The sequence below is a fragment of the Pseudonaja textilis genome, chromosome 1 (assembly GCF_049901715.1).
Source record: "Pseudonaja textilis isolate UNSWEBS1 chromosome 1, rPseTex1.2, whole genome shotgun sequence".
In the NCBI taxonomy this organism is placed as follows: Eukaryota; Metazoa; Chordata; class Lepidosauria; order Squamata; family Elapidae; genus Pseudonaja; species Pseudonaja textilis.
Window position 1 is genome coordinate 197,156,382 of NC_141990.1, and position 17,492 is coordinate 197,173,873.

Here is a 17,492-nt window from a genome sequence, read left to right on the forward strand (position 1 = left end):
CAACTGGGTGACCTTGGGCCAGTCAATCCTCAGCAACTTTTGAAAACTTTGCTAAGAAAACTGCAGGAACTAATCCAGGCAGTCGCCTGAAATCAACACTCACTCAAAGCTACATGCACATGCATGCATGCGTGCGCGCGCGCACACACAGACACACACACACACACACAAATGCACACTAAGATAGAAACGCTTGGTTTAATAAGTGAGAAATACTGTTATAGAAGTCCTGTTATTGCCTCCTTTTACCTTTTAATTTCTCATTCCAAGATGCATAAAAGAATATTAGAAGATTTTTAGAAGTCATAAAAGACTATATATTTTTTGCACCGTATGGAACACCCGTTTTTAACAATACTGAACTGCCATATATTAGTCAGCTTCAATGCGCTAGGGCAGGGGTGTCAAACTTGTGTCATCATGGCATCACCACGTGACGTATTGCAACTTTTTCCCCTTTGCTAAACCAGGTGTGGGTGTGGCCAGCTCATGACGCATCTGGCCTGTGTGTTGCGAGTTTGACAGCTCCGCACTAGGGTATCAACAGAGTCATTTGATAATGCCATAGTTCCTGGGACTCTCTAGGTCCAGTTCAGCATAATTTAAGATGAGTAAGTTCCTTAAGGTGGTTGGGTTGCCTCAATACTTCTCTGTTTTCATGAAATGCTTACTGAAGAAAAAAGTAAGTGTATAGAATACCAAGAGTAAAGAGACTTTGGTGTTATTTTGACATTAAATAAAATTCTATTAATCCTTATAAATCGTGAACTAACCATTTCCATTTCCAATTTATAAAAACTAAAATCACAATCCAAAATACCTTAAATCAAATCACTATTTGTAAATTACAATAATGATAACACAATAAAAATATATTTTTACCCTGCCATAATACATTTGGAATTTTGTGGGGTTTTCCATCTTTCTTAATTCAACTTGTTAAGCTAGCACTACAACAAAATGATTCCTCAGACAAATTGCCTTTTCTATGAGTTTCTGGTCATAGAACTACAAACTATTTCCTTTTTTCTGGCTCCATCTAATGGCTGATTCTGATTTTGCAATCGTGACTTTCTATAAGCTTCTAAGACATAGCTTCAAAAAACTCTGGTGACATTTATTTTCAAATATGCCACATGCAACATTTGCTACAAACTATTTATCTCCTTATAAACATAGTTTCAAACTAACTATTAAAATGGTTGGTTTTTAATACTGAATTGTATAAAAATTATAAAACTGTCATCTGATTTTTTTTTAAACAAACATAAATTAAATTGCATGAGCTTCAATATAGTAATGAATCAGTAATAACAGCAAAAACCTGTATATTGAAGTGGAAAAGTAATACACATATGTATCATATAAAGTTTTTCTTCTTGAGTGAGTACATCTGATCTTAAATATTCCCCCCCAAAAAAAAATAAAATAAAGCTAAATATTTGTCAGTGAAATGGCATGGATTGTTCTTTCTTTTTCAACGTTGCAAGAATTTGACTGTATCTCATATATTTATAACATGTCTTCTTGCAGTAATGAAATTGCATAATGTATGTTTTGCATCCCAAACATCCTGCTGGCTTAGTATTTATGGGTGAAGAATTATGCACCTAGTCACAATATTTTATGGGAATGCATGTTTTATTATGCAGCATATCATTCCCAGATAATGAAAACTTCCTTGAAATAATAAATATAGCTGGTTTATTGGGAAACAGATCACTGCATAAATTGTAAGGTTCAAAATTACAGTAGATAGGAATATATTTTCCACGTGAACTTGAAAGTATAATCCCAGGGTGATGAAGACCCATCTGTCATATCTGAAATTAACACTAGGCTGGCTGCAACAGCTGCTCTGTTTCATTAAGTTCACTGTCAAGCAGTGTCCTTCTGCAAATATAGAAGGGAGTCCAACAACTAGCTTCTTCCTGACCCAGGTATGGAGTTAAATACTGACATAATTTACTCAGTTGTACTCTTTTGTTTTTGCTGTTGCTCAGAAGAGGGGAGAGCTGTTAATACAACCCACCCCTTCAAACAAACAAACAAAAAATCGAGCTTAATGTGCTTTGTAGGATGTTCTGTGATGGACCTTCAAGATGGACTCGCTGGCCCATCTAATTTAGATCCCTGCTAGATTAGCCCACCTCGGTACATAGAACTAACTATACGAACTTTTTGCTATAGAAATTAATGATTTTCCTAACTGTGTGCCTCACTATTTACTTTAGTAAGCTAGCTTTATCCTTTTGTCAATAACTTTTACTTATTTATAAGACCCTATGGCTGATTCAGATTTGTGGATATGCTTTCCACAAGAATGTTTGCCATGCTAGGCCTAAGAGGGCCTAGCAAAGGAAAGAAGATTGAATTGTCTGACTTCCAAGCATGTCAATGCCTTATCACCTAATAGACTTTCTCACTTCAGATCAGAGGAACAGGAATCGTGACAGCTTATCCTCATTCTTTAAATCCTGTGCAATCCTGTTTTGTAAAGAAGTGCGGAAATGGCTAAAAAGAGTCCCTGAAATGAAGTCATTTCATGCGCCCATATTCTGAGGGAAACAGTTTTTGAAGCAGCTGTAGATGCCTTCTAAAAGAAAATGGGGGGTACCGCTTCATGCTCCCACATTCTGTGAAGATCCTCTTTAAATGCACTGAATAACCTAACAAATGTGAGTCACTGCCTTCAGGCTCCATTGTACAGAAATCTCAGGTTTAGAAGAGGTTACGGTGGTCGAAGGAATAATCATTTACGTGCGAGATGGAGTTATAATGGAAAGAGACGCAAAGTTTGCACTTACACCCCCAATTTATCTGAAAATAAAGGGGGAAGAAACAATGGTGAAAACGTTTCTTAACAGGTTTAGCAACTTGCTAAAGAACCTTCGCAACCTTGGCAACTTTAAAGACCTGTGGACTTCCATTCCCAGAATTCCCCAGCCAGCATGCTGGAATTTGCAGATCTTAAAAGTTGGCCAAGTTGAGAGTTACTGCTTTAGCCTTTTATTTGTTAGCTGCAGGCAAGCAATAATATTGTTCAAATATGCTTCATTTCTGTATTTGAATAAATACCTCAGCATCGTATTCCCAAAGTTGATTTCCTCTCATGTGATGGCACTTCAGCATAATTACAGGCCCATTGAGCCTAGAGACATCCAAACATAAATCATCTGTGCGAATTTCCTTGTCGGCAGTATATGAAAATACCTGGAAGAGAGAGGTCCTATTGGTAAAATTACAGCTAATGCATAAGAGAAAAAGTTAACATGGACATGGAAAGCATACAGAAAACATGTATTTTGTTTCAAACCTGGTAACTCTCATTTCATCCATTGTCTAGCCCAGAGGTGTCAAAATCAAGTTCATTGAGCGACGCATCAGGGTTGTGTTTGACCTCAAGGAGTGGGCATGGCAGGTGCATGTGACCAGGATGGGAGTGGCGAGCTCAACATCACTCGGGGGCGCCTCCAGGGGCCTCCAGCAGTGCTCTGCCAGCAAAAATGGAGCTCGGAAGGGTTGTACGCGCCTCTCCCAAGCTCCGTTTTTTGCTGGCAGAGGCATCACGGGACAGTCCTTCACTGTTTCGAGGGCAGTTCTGTGGGTTGGGTCTAAGCATCCTGTGGGCTGGATCTGGCCCATGGGTCTTGAGTGTGACACCCTTGATCTAGCCATTCCAAAGATTTGTGAATACGCACAACAAAGATTTTGGCTTTGAGTTCAGGTGACAGATCAGCAGTAGGAAATCTGTAATTTGTTTCCTACTGTATTATGTATAGATAGTCCTCATGTAATAACCACTCATTAACTCACTATTTGAATTTATGACAGCGCTACTAAATACTACTATAAATAGTAGTATTTATAACTGGTCCTTGTTCTTGCAGGTATCACAGCATTTCTGTAGTCACATCAACATGATCTGGGCTCAAGGCAATCAGCTTGCAGTTATAGGTAGCAGCATCTTGCAGTTATGTGATCACCCTCTGCAACATTCACTGCCAGTTTTCCACAAAGTCAATGAGGAAGCCAGTAGGAGATTGCAAATGGCGACAGCGTACTGTCATGCATAATGATGCTGTAGAATTCACTTAATAATGGCAACTTTAAAGTGCCAGAACTGGCTTCGCTAGGCAAGTCACGTGACATTGCATTTTGCAACTGTTTTGCTTAGTGACAGAAATTCCAGTCCCGATCACCATCATTAAGCGAGGATTACGTTATCTTAACTAAATGAAAAGCGAAGTAATACAATGAACTAGATCGTGTTCTCTGAAAAGCAATTTAAGAATGAAATTCTATACATCGCTGCTCAGAAATACTCTTGTAAAGTTAAAGTTACAGAACCGGATATGGAATTGTGTTGTATTACTTGATTATTAAGATTAAAGTTGCGTACACTGTATTTTTATGGCAGTAAGCGTCATTGAATTTAATAGGGCTTGCATTTCAGTAGTCAAATATAGTGCTTCTTTTTCAAAATAGTCTGTAATGATAATCTTGGCAATTGCCTTCCATGTACAAACCATTAATTATTCCAAGATTCGTAGCAGACATTTATAGAAAAATAGGGTTGATTCTGCTAAAAAAAACCCACTAGAATTACTAGGATGGATTTTGATTGCAAGAGCCCTTTGAGTGACTAGGGAAGCCTGAATGTCATATACTCTATTACAATACTCTATTACAAACGGTAGCAGGCAATTAAAACATAAAAATAAATTCTGTACGCAGGGAGCGGTTATGAGGACAAAAATAAAGCACAAATACATTTTCAGTAAGTTCAAGTTTTGGGATATTTTAATCATGTAAATAAATGCTCAAATGCTGTTCATGAAAAGGTTGATTCTAATGGAGATACAGTTGAGAATATTAAAAAAAAATCAAGTTTCTCAGAAGTATAATTCAATTATGCAGATTTAATTTTCGTGTATGCCATTACTGTTTCATTGTTAAATAGATTGATGTATTGTTAGGTTGACATAGCCTGAGAGACATTTAAGATCTACATCAAAGGTACTTGGTTCAAGTCTTCTAATACCAATTAATTTGATAAGTAGCCTGTGCCTTAAATGGTCCCTGAAATATGAGGTAATATTACTGAACTCCTTATAAGTTCATTTTAGGGATGATAGAATTCAGCCCTGTGAAGCACCTTATGGTGTGATATAAATGTGAAACATAAGTTCTCAAATAGCTTAAAATTAATCATGCTATAAATATTAAAAATAGCACATGACCATTCTTAACAAGATTCATGCAAATAATACAGGAGAGGTGGATACATTGTTGTTGTTTTTCCAGCATAGTTTCTGGAGAGCTGACTTTACTGTGTTGGCAGCCATACAAAGCAAGTTCTTGTTTTATATTTCCCAGAGAAGGGAGAATATATGATAATACAAGAATTGGACTATAAAGTTTCCCTTGCTATTTGGTCTTCTTTCCATTAGTCAGAGTGGGTCTAGGAAAAGGCATTTGCCCCCCATGAACAAAGCTGTACATTGCAACAAGAAGTTACTTTAATTTGTAAGCTACCCAAAATCGCTTGCAGTTGGGTGTATAAAAATTGCATCCACAAATGCATAAATAAAATTGTATTTTCATAAGATCTAATGTTGGTGGCTGTTTCTCCAAGAAGAGATACACAAAAACATGCTGACCTCTTTTGCTTCAAAATTTGAAAGTGATAGGAATATCTTTAGTAGGTTTTTAGATTTGAAATATTTACATATACACGCAGAATATACCATAGATGTTGGGGGGAGGAAGACAAGAGGGATTAAGAAATGAAACGTGTGATATGATGCAATGCTGCATTTGGTGATGCAAAAATCTACTTTTTATGTATTTGAATGCAATGTTGCAACACAAGTATGAAAAAACAGATTTTTGAATCATGAGGACATGCTGTACTTTTTATGATTCTGGTATCTTTACGGACTGCTGATGAATATCCCACTCCCCAATATGTACTGCACAAGACTGACTTGGAGCAGCTGAAGGCTTTAGATGCGGCAAGGTTATAACAGAATTGTAGCTGGTTATATCCGGAATGTAAAAATGAGGAAATATAAGATGAAACAGTGAGAAAAGAAAGAATGAAAGAGAAGAAAGGAAAGAGTGCAGAGAAGAGCAAGAGGGGTGATGTGATAGCAATGTTCCAATATTGAAGGGCTGCCACAAAGAAGCGGGGGAAGTCAACCTATTTTCCAAAGCACCAGACAGCAAGACAACTAATTAAGAACAGAAGCAACCTAAAACAAAGTAGAAATTTCCTGACCATGAGAACAATTAATCAGTGGAACATCACTGGAGGTTTCTAAGAAGAGCTTGGACAACCATTTGTCTGAAATGTGCAGGAGGTTGGGTGAGAAGGTCCAAGGTCCCTTCCAACTCTGTTATTGTTAAGTTTTGTTAAGAAGAAACATTTTGAAGGGGAGAGGTAGAAATTACTGATTCCAAGCTGCCGCTTGATTTGAAGCCAGACCTTGGTCCAAATAAAATTAAGTGAAATTAAAGCAATATAAGTGGCATCTATTTTAATTATTTACAAGGCTCCCAATTATTTTGAATTCACCTCTCAACCAACTTAAAAGTATTCTAATCAAAAGCAGAGCAAAAGTGTTCTCTCTTAATTGTTGAAAGCAACCTTTTGCCGTTGAACTACAGAATGCTGCCTTTGGCGAAGTGTACTAATTGAATTTGACTGCATTACCAATTAAAGAATATATGAAAAACATTCTAAGTTACCAATTAGGCACGTTATTCTAAAGGAAAAAGATTAAAAACAGATTTAATCACAATTTATTGTTAATACCCTAATATTTAGTTACACATGATGCAAAGTTCATTATAAAAGAATGTCGCAAAGGCTTACACTCCAACTATACACATGTAAATAGTTTATATAAGCAACTTCTAGTAGCATGCAGGAAGTAAAAATACTTTAATTCTTAATTTATCATTCATATATTTTTGGGCAGTTAAGGGAATAGGAGCCCTTTTCATGGAAAACATTTTTTAAATGTATGAAGAAAATATACCGGGTTACTTATTGCCATTATGGTGGCACAGTGGTTAGAGTGCAGTACTGCAGGCTACTTCTGCTGACTGCCAGCTGCCTGCAATTTGGCAGTTCAAGTCTCACTAGGCTCAAGGTTGACTCAGACTTCTATCTTTCCAATTTGGGTAAACTGAGGACCCAAATTGTTGGGGACAATATGCTGACTCTGAACCACTTAGAGAGGGCTATAAAGCACTGTGAAGTGGTATATAAGTATAAGTGCTATTGCTATTTCAGATGATGTTGGTCTATATAAGTAAAGGACTCTTGCATTAATTTAAAATAAGTAACCGAAGTGCAATGGTCAAGTTCATTTGGGAAGGATAATATAAATGCATAAGCCAGGTGATTGGATATTCTTTTGAATAAAATATTATATTGCTGATTTTTTGAACGTATCAATTGCACCTAATATTTTAATTTACTGAATTGAATATGCCTACTGCACTATATAAAATTAGTTTTATGAGACACTTGAAGTTTATCCTTTATTAGAAAAAACTTACAGAATTTGTGTATCTATGTGAGAGGAGGTAATGTTCTCTATATACTTCTTTTAAAATGTAAATGTGGATATAGGACTATCTTGCTATCGTCATAAATTGAGTGACAGTCATTATGACATATCAATACATTTGTATCAATTTCTATCTTGTTGTTCTACTTCCTTTTAAAGACCCTGCAATCCCTTAAAGTACATTATTTCTACAAATTATTTTAATAATGTCAGAAATAGCCTTCAAGAATTACATATTTTTGTAAATAACTGGCAAAAGGAACGTCCCAGTTGAATTTAAGGTGGAAAAAAAAAAGCTCTTATAACAACCAGCTATAAGGCAGCTGATAAATGATTTAAAAAAAAAAAAATTGAATTACTCCTAGTTACAGTGATTCAAAATCAGAGCCGAATGTGCCTGGAAGCTGAATTTGACTAGTTTACATCTGTAAGAAGGTTCGTATTTGTTATGTCCTTGGTGCTAAGAATAAGCCTTCCTGTTTAACTTAGAATGAACGATCTTTTAAAAGTGAGACAGTAAGTGGAACAGCTTGCCTTCAGAAGTTGTGGATGCTCCAAGAGACTGGACAACCACTTGTCTAGGATGATACGGGGTTTCCCGCTTGAACTGGGGAGTTGGACTAAAAGATCTCTAAGATCCCTCCCAACGCTGTTATTCTGTTATTCTATTGTCATTCTGTTAATTGGGAAAGGGAGGGTGGCATTTTTTTTCTTTCCAGTTCAACATAAAAAATTGTATTGTAGGCTTCCCGGGGTCACTCTGGATAGTGAGATGGGTAGTATATAAATTTAAATAAATAAATGTAATAAATAAAATAAACAGAAAATGCAGCAGTGTAATCAGAAGGGGATTGGGGCGGTGGTGGGATTCAAATCTTTTTACTACTGGTTCTGTAGGCGTGGCTTGGTGGGCGTAGCATGGCTCGGTGGGCGTGGCAGGGGAAGGATACTATAAAATCTCCATTCTCACCCCATTCCTGGGGGAAGGTTACTGCAAAATCCCATTCCCTCTCCACCCCACTAACCTGCTTTCCAGCTCTGTTCTCCTGTGCGAGGCAACAAAAGAAGACCCAGCCAATCAGCAGGGACTTGGGAGACAGAGAATAGATGGGGGCGGGGCCAGTCAGAGGTGGTATTTGCCAGTTCTGCAAACTACTCAAAATTTCCACTACCGGTTCTCCAGAACTGGTCAGAACCTGCTGAATACCCCAACTCTGGATTCAGGCTCCAGGGCATCAAAGCAGCACTCTGGGCAGATTATACTTTTCATGATGTGCCATCAAGTCAATATTGACTCTTAGCAACCACATAGGTATGTTCAGTCTCCAACCTGGCCTTTCCGATATCCCAGTGGTGCACATATCACTGCTGCAATTGTCCATCTACCTTCCTGCTGGTTATCCTCTCTCTTTCTTTCCATAGCTATAGACTTCTCAAGGCAGCCATGCCTTCACATCTTGTCTCCACAATATAATTTGAGGGTGATCATTTGTACCTTGAATAAGAATTCTGGATTAACTTGTTCCATTTGTTGGTTTGGCTACTCATGTATTCTCATGGGTATTCTCCAATTCCAAAATCCAAAAGCAGTGATTCTCTTTTGCTCCTGGTTCTTCAAAGTCCACTTTCACTTCCATAAAGTGTCACAAAGGAAAACTACTGCCTGCGTGATTCTCATTTTTGTAGGTATAGACATATCTTAATATCTGAGTATTTTTTCCAAGACCTTCACTATACGCCCCTAAGAACTAACCTGCAGTGTATTTCTTGACTGCTAATGGCTTTACTATTAATAGTTAATCCTAAAAGGATGACATTATCCATTACATCAACATCTTCGTCGTCAGTACTAAGACTGGGTGCTATACCTGTTCTCATTAGTTTGGTCTTCTTTATTTTAACCGTAGTCCCATTTTTTAAAAAATTGTGCTCCTTGACTTTCATTACTAGAACTTGCAGATCATTTGCATTTTCAGTTATCAGAGTAGTGTCATCAGTGCAAGCTTATGATGTTTCTGCCTCTAATTTTAAAACTATGCTAATCTTGCAATTCAGACCCCCACCTCACAATATTTGCTCAGCCTATAGATTTTATAAAGGAGGAGAGGGGATACGGTCTTATCTTACTCCTATCCTGACCGGAAGCCTGTCTGTTTTGCCACATTCTATTCAGATTGTGATTTCCTGTCCTGTGTCTAGAGTTCGCATAAAAGATGGTTCAAGATTCCCATCTTTGTTAAGGACATTTCACCATTTGGCATGCTCATTGCAATAAAATGCCTTTATATAGTCAATGAAGCATTGGACATTTACTTTCACTGAATTTAAAGTTGTAGGAAATTAAATACTTGTATATTTAAAGTGATATTATTATGAAAAAAAAATTTCCAATGCTCTGAATTAATTTTCTTTAAAACAATGGGAAAAAGCCTCTCTGTTCAATTCTTTTTTACTCCATCTCTTGTAATCTGTTATAAATGGACTAGCATTTGCACTTTTGTCTGAGAACTATCAAAATATAGTAGGGATAATGGGATGGAATTTGTCTAAGAAAAATAGGGAAAATTACTTACTTTGTTCACGTAAGACGTTGTAATATATCTTAAAGCAAAGCCCAGCATAATGTAGCACAATGTAGGACAGGGGTGTCAAACCCACGTCATCACGGTGGCATCACGTGATGTATCCAGACTTTTTTCCCCTTCGCTAAACCAGGCATGGGCATGGCCAGTGTGTGACACATCTGGCCTGTGGGCCGGGAGTTTGACAGCCCTGATATAGGACAAGCTTGTAATATAATTGTTGACATCTCAATGAAGCTTCAAATCACTTAAACAGATATTTCATCCAGTATTTTTTTTTACTAAATTTGATTTTATCCTGTGTTGATTCACTAGTACAGGAGTAGGGAAACTTGGCTCTTCTATCACTTATGGACTTCAACTCCCAGAATTCCTGAGTGAGCCATAAAAGGTTCCCCATCCCTGGCCTACTGGTTTTTCAGTTGCGGGGGAAATCAGTTTTTGACTTGAATGGGACTGTTTAATATACCAATGTAGGACACTCACATTCAAGTCAAAAACTGATTTCCCCTACAACTGAAAAAGCAGTGGGCCAGGGATGGGGAACCTTTTATGGCTCATTCAGGAATGCTGGGAGTTGAAGTCCATAAGTGATAAAAGAGCCAAGTTTCCCTACCCGTGCACTAGGAAAATAAGCATTACTTAAGCATTCAGATTTTGGGAGGAAAATGGATCTACACCATGTTTCAAACTATTCAAGTTCTAATGGAAGCAAAATGTTTAAAGTGTTCTAGGATAGGGAACGATGAAACAACAGCATCATAGCAACACTATCTGTAATGCACACAACCTTATGAATTATTTCTTTCTCAGCCTTTTCTATCCCTTATATGTGCACAGTTTCTCCACACAGGCACAAAAGGACAGAACCTTTTATTGTGATATTGTAATGTTTATTTTGTCACTTCCACCCCTCCAACATTAATGCCTATATCAATGTGCTAAGCCTCAAAAATATTTTTTAAAATAGGGTATATTTACCTGATTTCCTCCCATGCCATGACAGTTGAATATGCCTACTTTTTCATTTTCCTTACGCCCCATGTTATCTAAACATTGGTTTGTCTCAACATTTCTGATCTGTGGAGAAAAATAAAACCAGGTAAATTTCATAATAATTATTACAAGATTTATAGTTAAGGGGGAAAAATAGCAGGAATTTTGAAATCATGTTTTTGAAATCATGTAAAATTTAGGATGATGCCAAATTACACAAACATGCTTACCCTAAGTCATAACTCAGCATGAGTTAGTTTCCAATAAGTGTGTCTACTCAGTGCCATTAGATGCACTGGGAACCAGGCATATGTTATTTGTAAATAAAATATTACATTGTGTTAATTGTAATTTTGTCTAATAAACAGAACCACCATTTTCATTTGTGCAGAAGAAATAATTTCTATGAAAACTAACCTTTCCAAGGTACTGCTTTTGGGAAGTGATAGCCTTGGTAGTTTTCCATGAAAGATAACAAGAAAGAATGTACACTGTGCCCTATCTTACTTGCACAAATAACATTCTATTTGTTTCTCAGCATTCTTTACACTGTATTTTAGAAGACCTTCCAAACATTATCCTTGAAGAAAAGCTTCAGATCATTCGAGCAATATTATCAATACAAGGTAAATCTCTGCTATATATTTCAGCCTGGAAAATATTTTATATAGGCAATGCTGTTTCTTTTTTGTGGAAAACAATTAAAGACTTTTTGTACCGGGCTTTTGTATCTTACAAAGCTAAAAATGCTTAAGACAATTAAAGTGGATAAATGTTCTGAACTGAGAAAATTGGTAAACAGATAAAGGTAATGAGGCTTTGGGATTTTGTGTAAATCATTGCTACTGTCCTTACTCTGGAAGCTTGCCAGGACTTCATTAGTTCTGACTCTCCACACAATCACTTCTTATTTATATATCCTATCTCCTAAAGACACTGCAAGGTAATCCTTGCAGGTAATCCTCAATTGCCGACCACTTAGCATCCATTCACATTTAAATTTACAACAATGTTGAAAATAGAGACTTATGACTGGTCCTCAAAGTTGAGGTTGTCACAGCATCCTATGGTCATATGATTGCCATTTGTAACCATCGCAGCCTGCTTCTGACAAACGAAGTGAATGGGGACGCTGGCAGGAAATAGCAAAGTCAATGGGGAAGCTGACAGGACAAGTTGCAAGTTGAAGTCATATGACTTGATAAAAGGGGCACATTTATGATGGCTGCAGCATCCCACAGTCACATGATGACTATCTGCAACCTTCTCAGCCAGCTTCCAACAAGCAAAGACAATGGGGAAGCCAGCAGGGATTTGCAAGTCACAGTCCTGTGACATCACATTTAATGAGACCTACACTGATTTGCCTCATAACCTGCAGACAGAACTGATATAATTGACCTTGTAAGTCAGTGCAATCACATGATATTGCGCTTAACAACTGTGTCACTTAGCAATGGACCTGCCAGTCCCAATTAAGGTTGGTAATTGAGGACTGCCTATAAAAATGGCTAGTCTGGCAAGTAAAGATATATAAGTAGATATATGCAGAAAACTATCTTTCAATTTTCTTGTTAAGAACTCTTTTAAGATACACCATCCCAATGTTGTCCTCCAAATTTATTCAACATTATTGGTGGTTTTTGTGTATGGTAATTTTCTTCTTTTGTAGCTCTAAGACTAAAACCTGTTTTACATTTACAATTGCATGAACCATAAATGGAAGATTATAATGACCATCCTTTTAGAAATATGGAGATGTTGTGGAATTTTTTATGCAGCTGAAAATGTCTACTTCTAATAGCAATCACTGAGAAGAGAATCACATGGAAATCTCTTTTAAATGTGAATATGTTAAATAAGGAGCGTAAAACTCAGTCTTAAAGTAAGTATCATATTTTGCTCCATTTCTTTCATTAACAGTAATGAACGAGTTCCAAGTTCTCTCATGAAATGTCCATTAAATAAAATGTGAATACATTTTCAGGCTACCCATGGTCTCTCCAAGCATTTTAAAAAAATGGATATTATGATACCCAATGTCTGAACCATAGGCAGTTTCTGCCTAAGCACTTCAACAATCCTTTTTATGAAACTGGACTTCAATGATTAGCTTTTTATTACAACAGAGCTAAAAGAATATAAAAAGAGATATCTATTTCTCAGGGGGAAAATAGTACTTGATCAGGATTTGTTTATTAAGTAAAAATTGGACAAGCTTCATTAAACTAGTTAAGGACATCCTTCCAGCAGCTTTAAGATTTCACACTTCATAATTTTCATTTCTGAATGTCAAAAACATATCTAACCAAGTAAAATGATAATTATATGATGATGCTCCAGAAGATCGAAGTGCTAACAGAACTACAAACTAGACTGATTTCAATTCTTGCTTTAAAAATTACTGTGAATGTTCTCAGTATAAACTGGGTATAAATTCAGGCCTAAACTAAATTACACTTACTTATCTGAGATATTTTTCATTTTAAAAACACATTCTTTTGCAAAAAAACCTCTCCCCCATTCATACCTCTCCAAGGGAGTAATAACGACGTGGAATCTGAGAATCTGGATACACATTTTCTAGGTACCATGAAAATGGTTTACATTTTAAATTTTCTCTCAATGCTTTTCTGACTGATACATCTCCGTAATCCACTTTGACAACTCCTATATTGTTAGGGGGGGAAAAAGAATATTCAATATCCTTTTAAACAAAACAAAGACAGAGTTTTAGCGCTTAATTATACAAATTTTACAATAAACATTACCTCTAGGTCAGTAAGGCATAAACAATATACATAATGCTCTCTTCCTACTGTCATGCTATTGCTCAAATATTTCAGTATATTTATGAACCATCAGGAGTTCAACGTAATAAATATAGCACTCCCTTCTCCAACTTTCTCATTGGCTACAATTCTGTGAGCTAGTGAGTCTGAGAAAGAATAGACGCCCTCTAAGTCACTCAGTGAGCCTCTTTGTATGAGAGTTCAGACAGTCCTCATTTAGTGACTGCAACTGGCACTGGCAACTTGATGATTAAACAAAATGGTTGCTAAATGAAAAATAATGTGACCATGTCTGTGCTTACTTCAGCTTTCCTTTGTTTTTGTTAATCAAGTGTGAGAGGAGTTAGGGTTAAGTTTCCAGAATTCAACTCACAAGGAAAATGGGAAAAAAGGTCAAATCTTATAGCCATTTCCCCCCATTCTCTCATCCTTTGGAATGCTCCCGCCAGCCCTGTGATGATTAACAAAAAAGGAAATAATGTTTGTATCTACATATACTGGAGAGGAAGGGATCTCAAGAGAGTGAGCAAGAACACAATGAGGAATATACACTGAAAGCAATGTAGGGGCACCAGCTGTTTGCCTAGCAAGCTCACACTGCAAGTCACAAGGCAAACAAGAGCCTTTAGTGTGAAACTGATTAGTAAGTAGTTTGTTAGTATCAGGAAGCAGCACCAGCTTGCTGGAAGGCTCTAATCAACTAGTGAAGGTAACAGCTGAGCTTGTTAACTTGTAGTTAGCACTTTTTTTTAAGGGATGTATTGTGCTGTGGAGAAAAGCAGCTCAGGAAGAGATTGTTTGTTTAGGCAATATCTCCGTGCTGTGAGGAGGGGGGGAAAGGATCAGGCATGGGACAACATATATTGACTGAATGTAATGGGGAATCCGTATCTGAGTGTAACGGAATGTGACAAAGACCTTGAGAGTAAGGTCAGTGAAATGCTGCTTAGGGCATGGTCAATTAAGAAAGGGAATAGCCTTCAGCTTTATAATGATTAGGGCGAGAGGCTCAAAGGAACATTCCGTCATTTCTTAGGCTGTAAAGGAGACACTGAGGGATCTGTACTTTCAGACTTGCAAGATTCTGTTAATATAGCCTTCAAATTAAATAGAATTATTTCATCTGGTCATGTTTCCTGTCTAGTTTACCTGGGAAACTGACACTGAGACACAGATACCATGACGTTCATAAATGGTACTGATCACAGGTTATTTTTTTCATCATGATTGTACTGCAAATGGTTGCTGTCCAAGGCAGTGGCTAAATAAGGACTTCCTGTTGGTTTCTACACATTAAATATTATATTAAGGTGTTTATACATATTAAGGTATTTATACATATAGGGTATTATAATACATATACAGATTGGTCTCCGGTTACTCTTATTCCAATTGAGTAATCTAGTGTAGTCCTTTAACACATTCAACATAATTTCTTTTTTGGTAAACTTGTTAATTCTGATAGACCGCAGTCTTTTAGGAATAGCGCCATTCTTCTAAAGGCAGAAACCATTTTCAAATTAGTAGGAATTATGTTCCTTCCCTTGCAACCAGTCTACAGACACATAAAATCTTTTGTAGTGTCCTTCAATTCTCCAAAATGTTTTGAGGGGATACATGGGAGTTACAGAAGAGAAACAACAAGGTGTTTTAGATGAGTGGTATCTGCTTTGCAATGTTGGTTTAGAATGAAACAAAATGTTAAAAAGCTATATTTCTGTAAAAGTCTATAGATATTTTCAATCATCCAGGTCATGATTATTCCAAAGGTGCTTTTTCAGGAGGCAACTGGACTTTGTTTTTTCTTTTGAAGATGTTATATTTATGTAGTTACTTACCAAGCACATCTAAATTATGTTAAAGTAACCAAAATATCTTTACAATCCCCAAGGCATGTCACAACTTTTGAACATCCCTAATGTTTGGAAATTGAAAGGTGAAAAATTTCACACACTCTATAAATGTTTACAACCTTGGCTGAAGTACTGATCATATCTGGATTGGTATATTTCCTCTTTAGAGTAAATTATTAAGAATTAAGCTTCCTTAGAATGCAATCTGAAATAGCTCTTAAATAGCAGACGATTGTCAAAAGAAGTATTATCAGCAGCTATTTAATTCCTACAAAAAAAATGCTCCTTATTACTGATTATACAATATCTTGGAGAAGAAAGATGTCCCATTCTATGGCAAAATATTTGTTTAGTAGCCCTGCAAGAGAAAAATTATAAATAGAGAAATATGGATCAATGAAACTAACCCAAATTCCATAGTTCTTCAAGAATTAAAATTTCCGCCCACCACTCATGACACCCCCACATCTACTACTGCACCCCAATACTCTGGAGTGCCTGCCCCCCCCATGGTACACCCCCCCCCCCAGCTTGCTCTCCTGTGATCCTATGATTATAATGGCAACCAGAACTGTACGATCCCTGTTGCTAAGAAATATAGTCATGTCTTTCTGTGTTTTACAACTATTTTACATCACTTTGAGATAAAAATTCTATTCCCAATTGCCATTGTAACCTGACTAACTGCTTCCCAGTATTGCCAATATATTTAATTCCCTACTTGAAAATGTGTTACAGAACTGAATATAACAGAAGTTTCATTTCTCTACATTAAGCATCACTAGCATGATTATGTTAATTATATTGTAATTCTGTTATGTTCATTCACACAGGTACTCATTTAATGAGTGGTTGCTTAGCAACCATTCGAAGTTAAGACAGACCTCCCAGAGTTATGTACCACCCATTTTCAAAGTTCTGTTGGCCACAGTCCCCCACCCCAGTCACATGATTGCATTTTGGGTACTTGCAAACTGGCTTTCATTTATAGTCGTTTGCAGTGTCCCACGGTCACTTGACTTCATTTTGGTGGGTTTTGCCAGTATTCGCCATTTACTTGTGATTCCCAGCAAAAACCACCTATTGGGACAAAACAACCACCGTGTTTGCTTATTGATCACCACAAAAAAAACCTGTAAAATCAGGAGCAGTTACCTGGTGACCCATTTCATGACGGCCACATTTTACAACCATAATTTCAGGTCAATTATAGTTGTAAGTTAAGAATTATCTGTATATATCTCAATAGATTAATTTTCTGACAAAATAATTGTGATCCCTGATTTTTTAAAAAAATATGATCTAAATTGGATATTTACACATATAGCATTGCAGTTTTCACATTAATAATCGATTTCAGTGATACAAGATTTTTTAAAAAATTTATTAAGGATTTTATCAAATAGATAAGAATAATATAAAATCCTAATACAGAAATACATTGTGTGTGTATGTGTGTGTGCGTGCTCATAAAAATTCAGGGGAAACCCTCCCCCCCAAAATAAATATATCTCCAATCCTTTTTCTCACCATTTTTCTATAAACCCATTTTGAAATCCTGAAGTCCCCTTATTCAACAGCAAAAGTCCATTAAGGGTTCACAGAAGGAATAACTCAAATATTTATATCTGGATTTCCATTTAAACAGAATTCCTCCTTTATTCTCACAAGCCAAAACAAGAAAAC

At 36.6% G+C, this 17,492-nt stretch overlaps 1 protein-coding gene across 8 annotated transcripts in view; it reads right to left on the reverse strand.

Moving 5' to 3' along the window:
• GALNT13 (polypeptide N-acetylgalactosaminyltransferase 13) overlaps window positions 1–17,492 on the reverse strand; it is a 228,686-nt gene that overhangs the window by 19,351 nt on the left and 191,843 nt on the right. For all 8 annotated transcript variants that reach the window (XM_026697214.2, XM_087920195.1, XM_087920192.1 and 5 more), the window contains exons 9-11: window positions 13,692–13,831; window positions 11,147–11,245; window positions 3,079–3,213 (exon numbers count right to left, since the gene is read on the reverse strand). In XM_026697214.2, coding sequence (XP_026552999.1) covers window positions 3,079–3,213; window positions 11,147–11,245; window positions 13,692–13,831 — 374 coding nt within the window. The remainder of the gene's footprint in view (window positions 1–3,078; window positions 3,214–11,146; window positions 11,246–13,691; window positions 13,832–17,492) is intronic.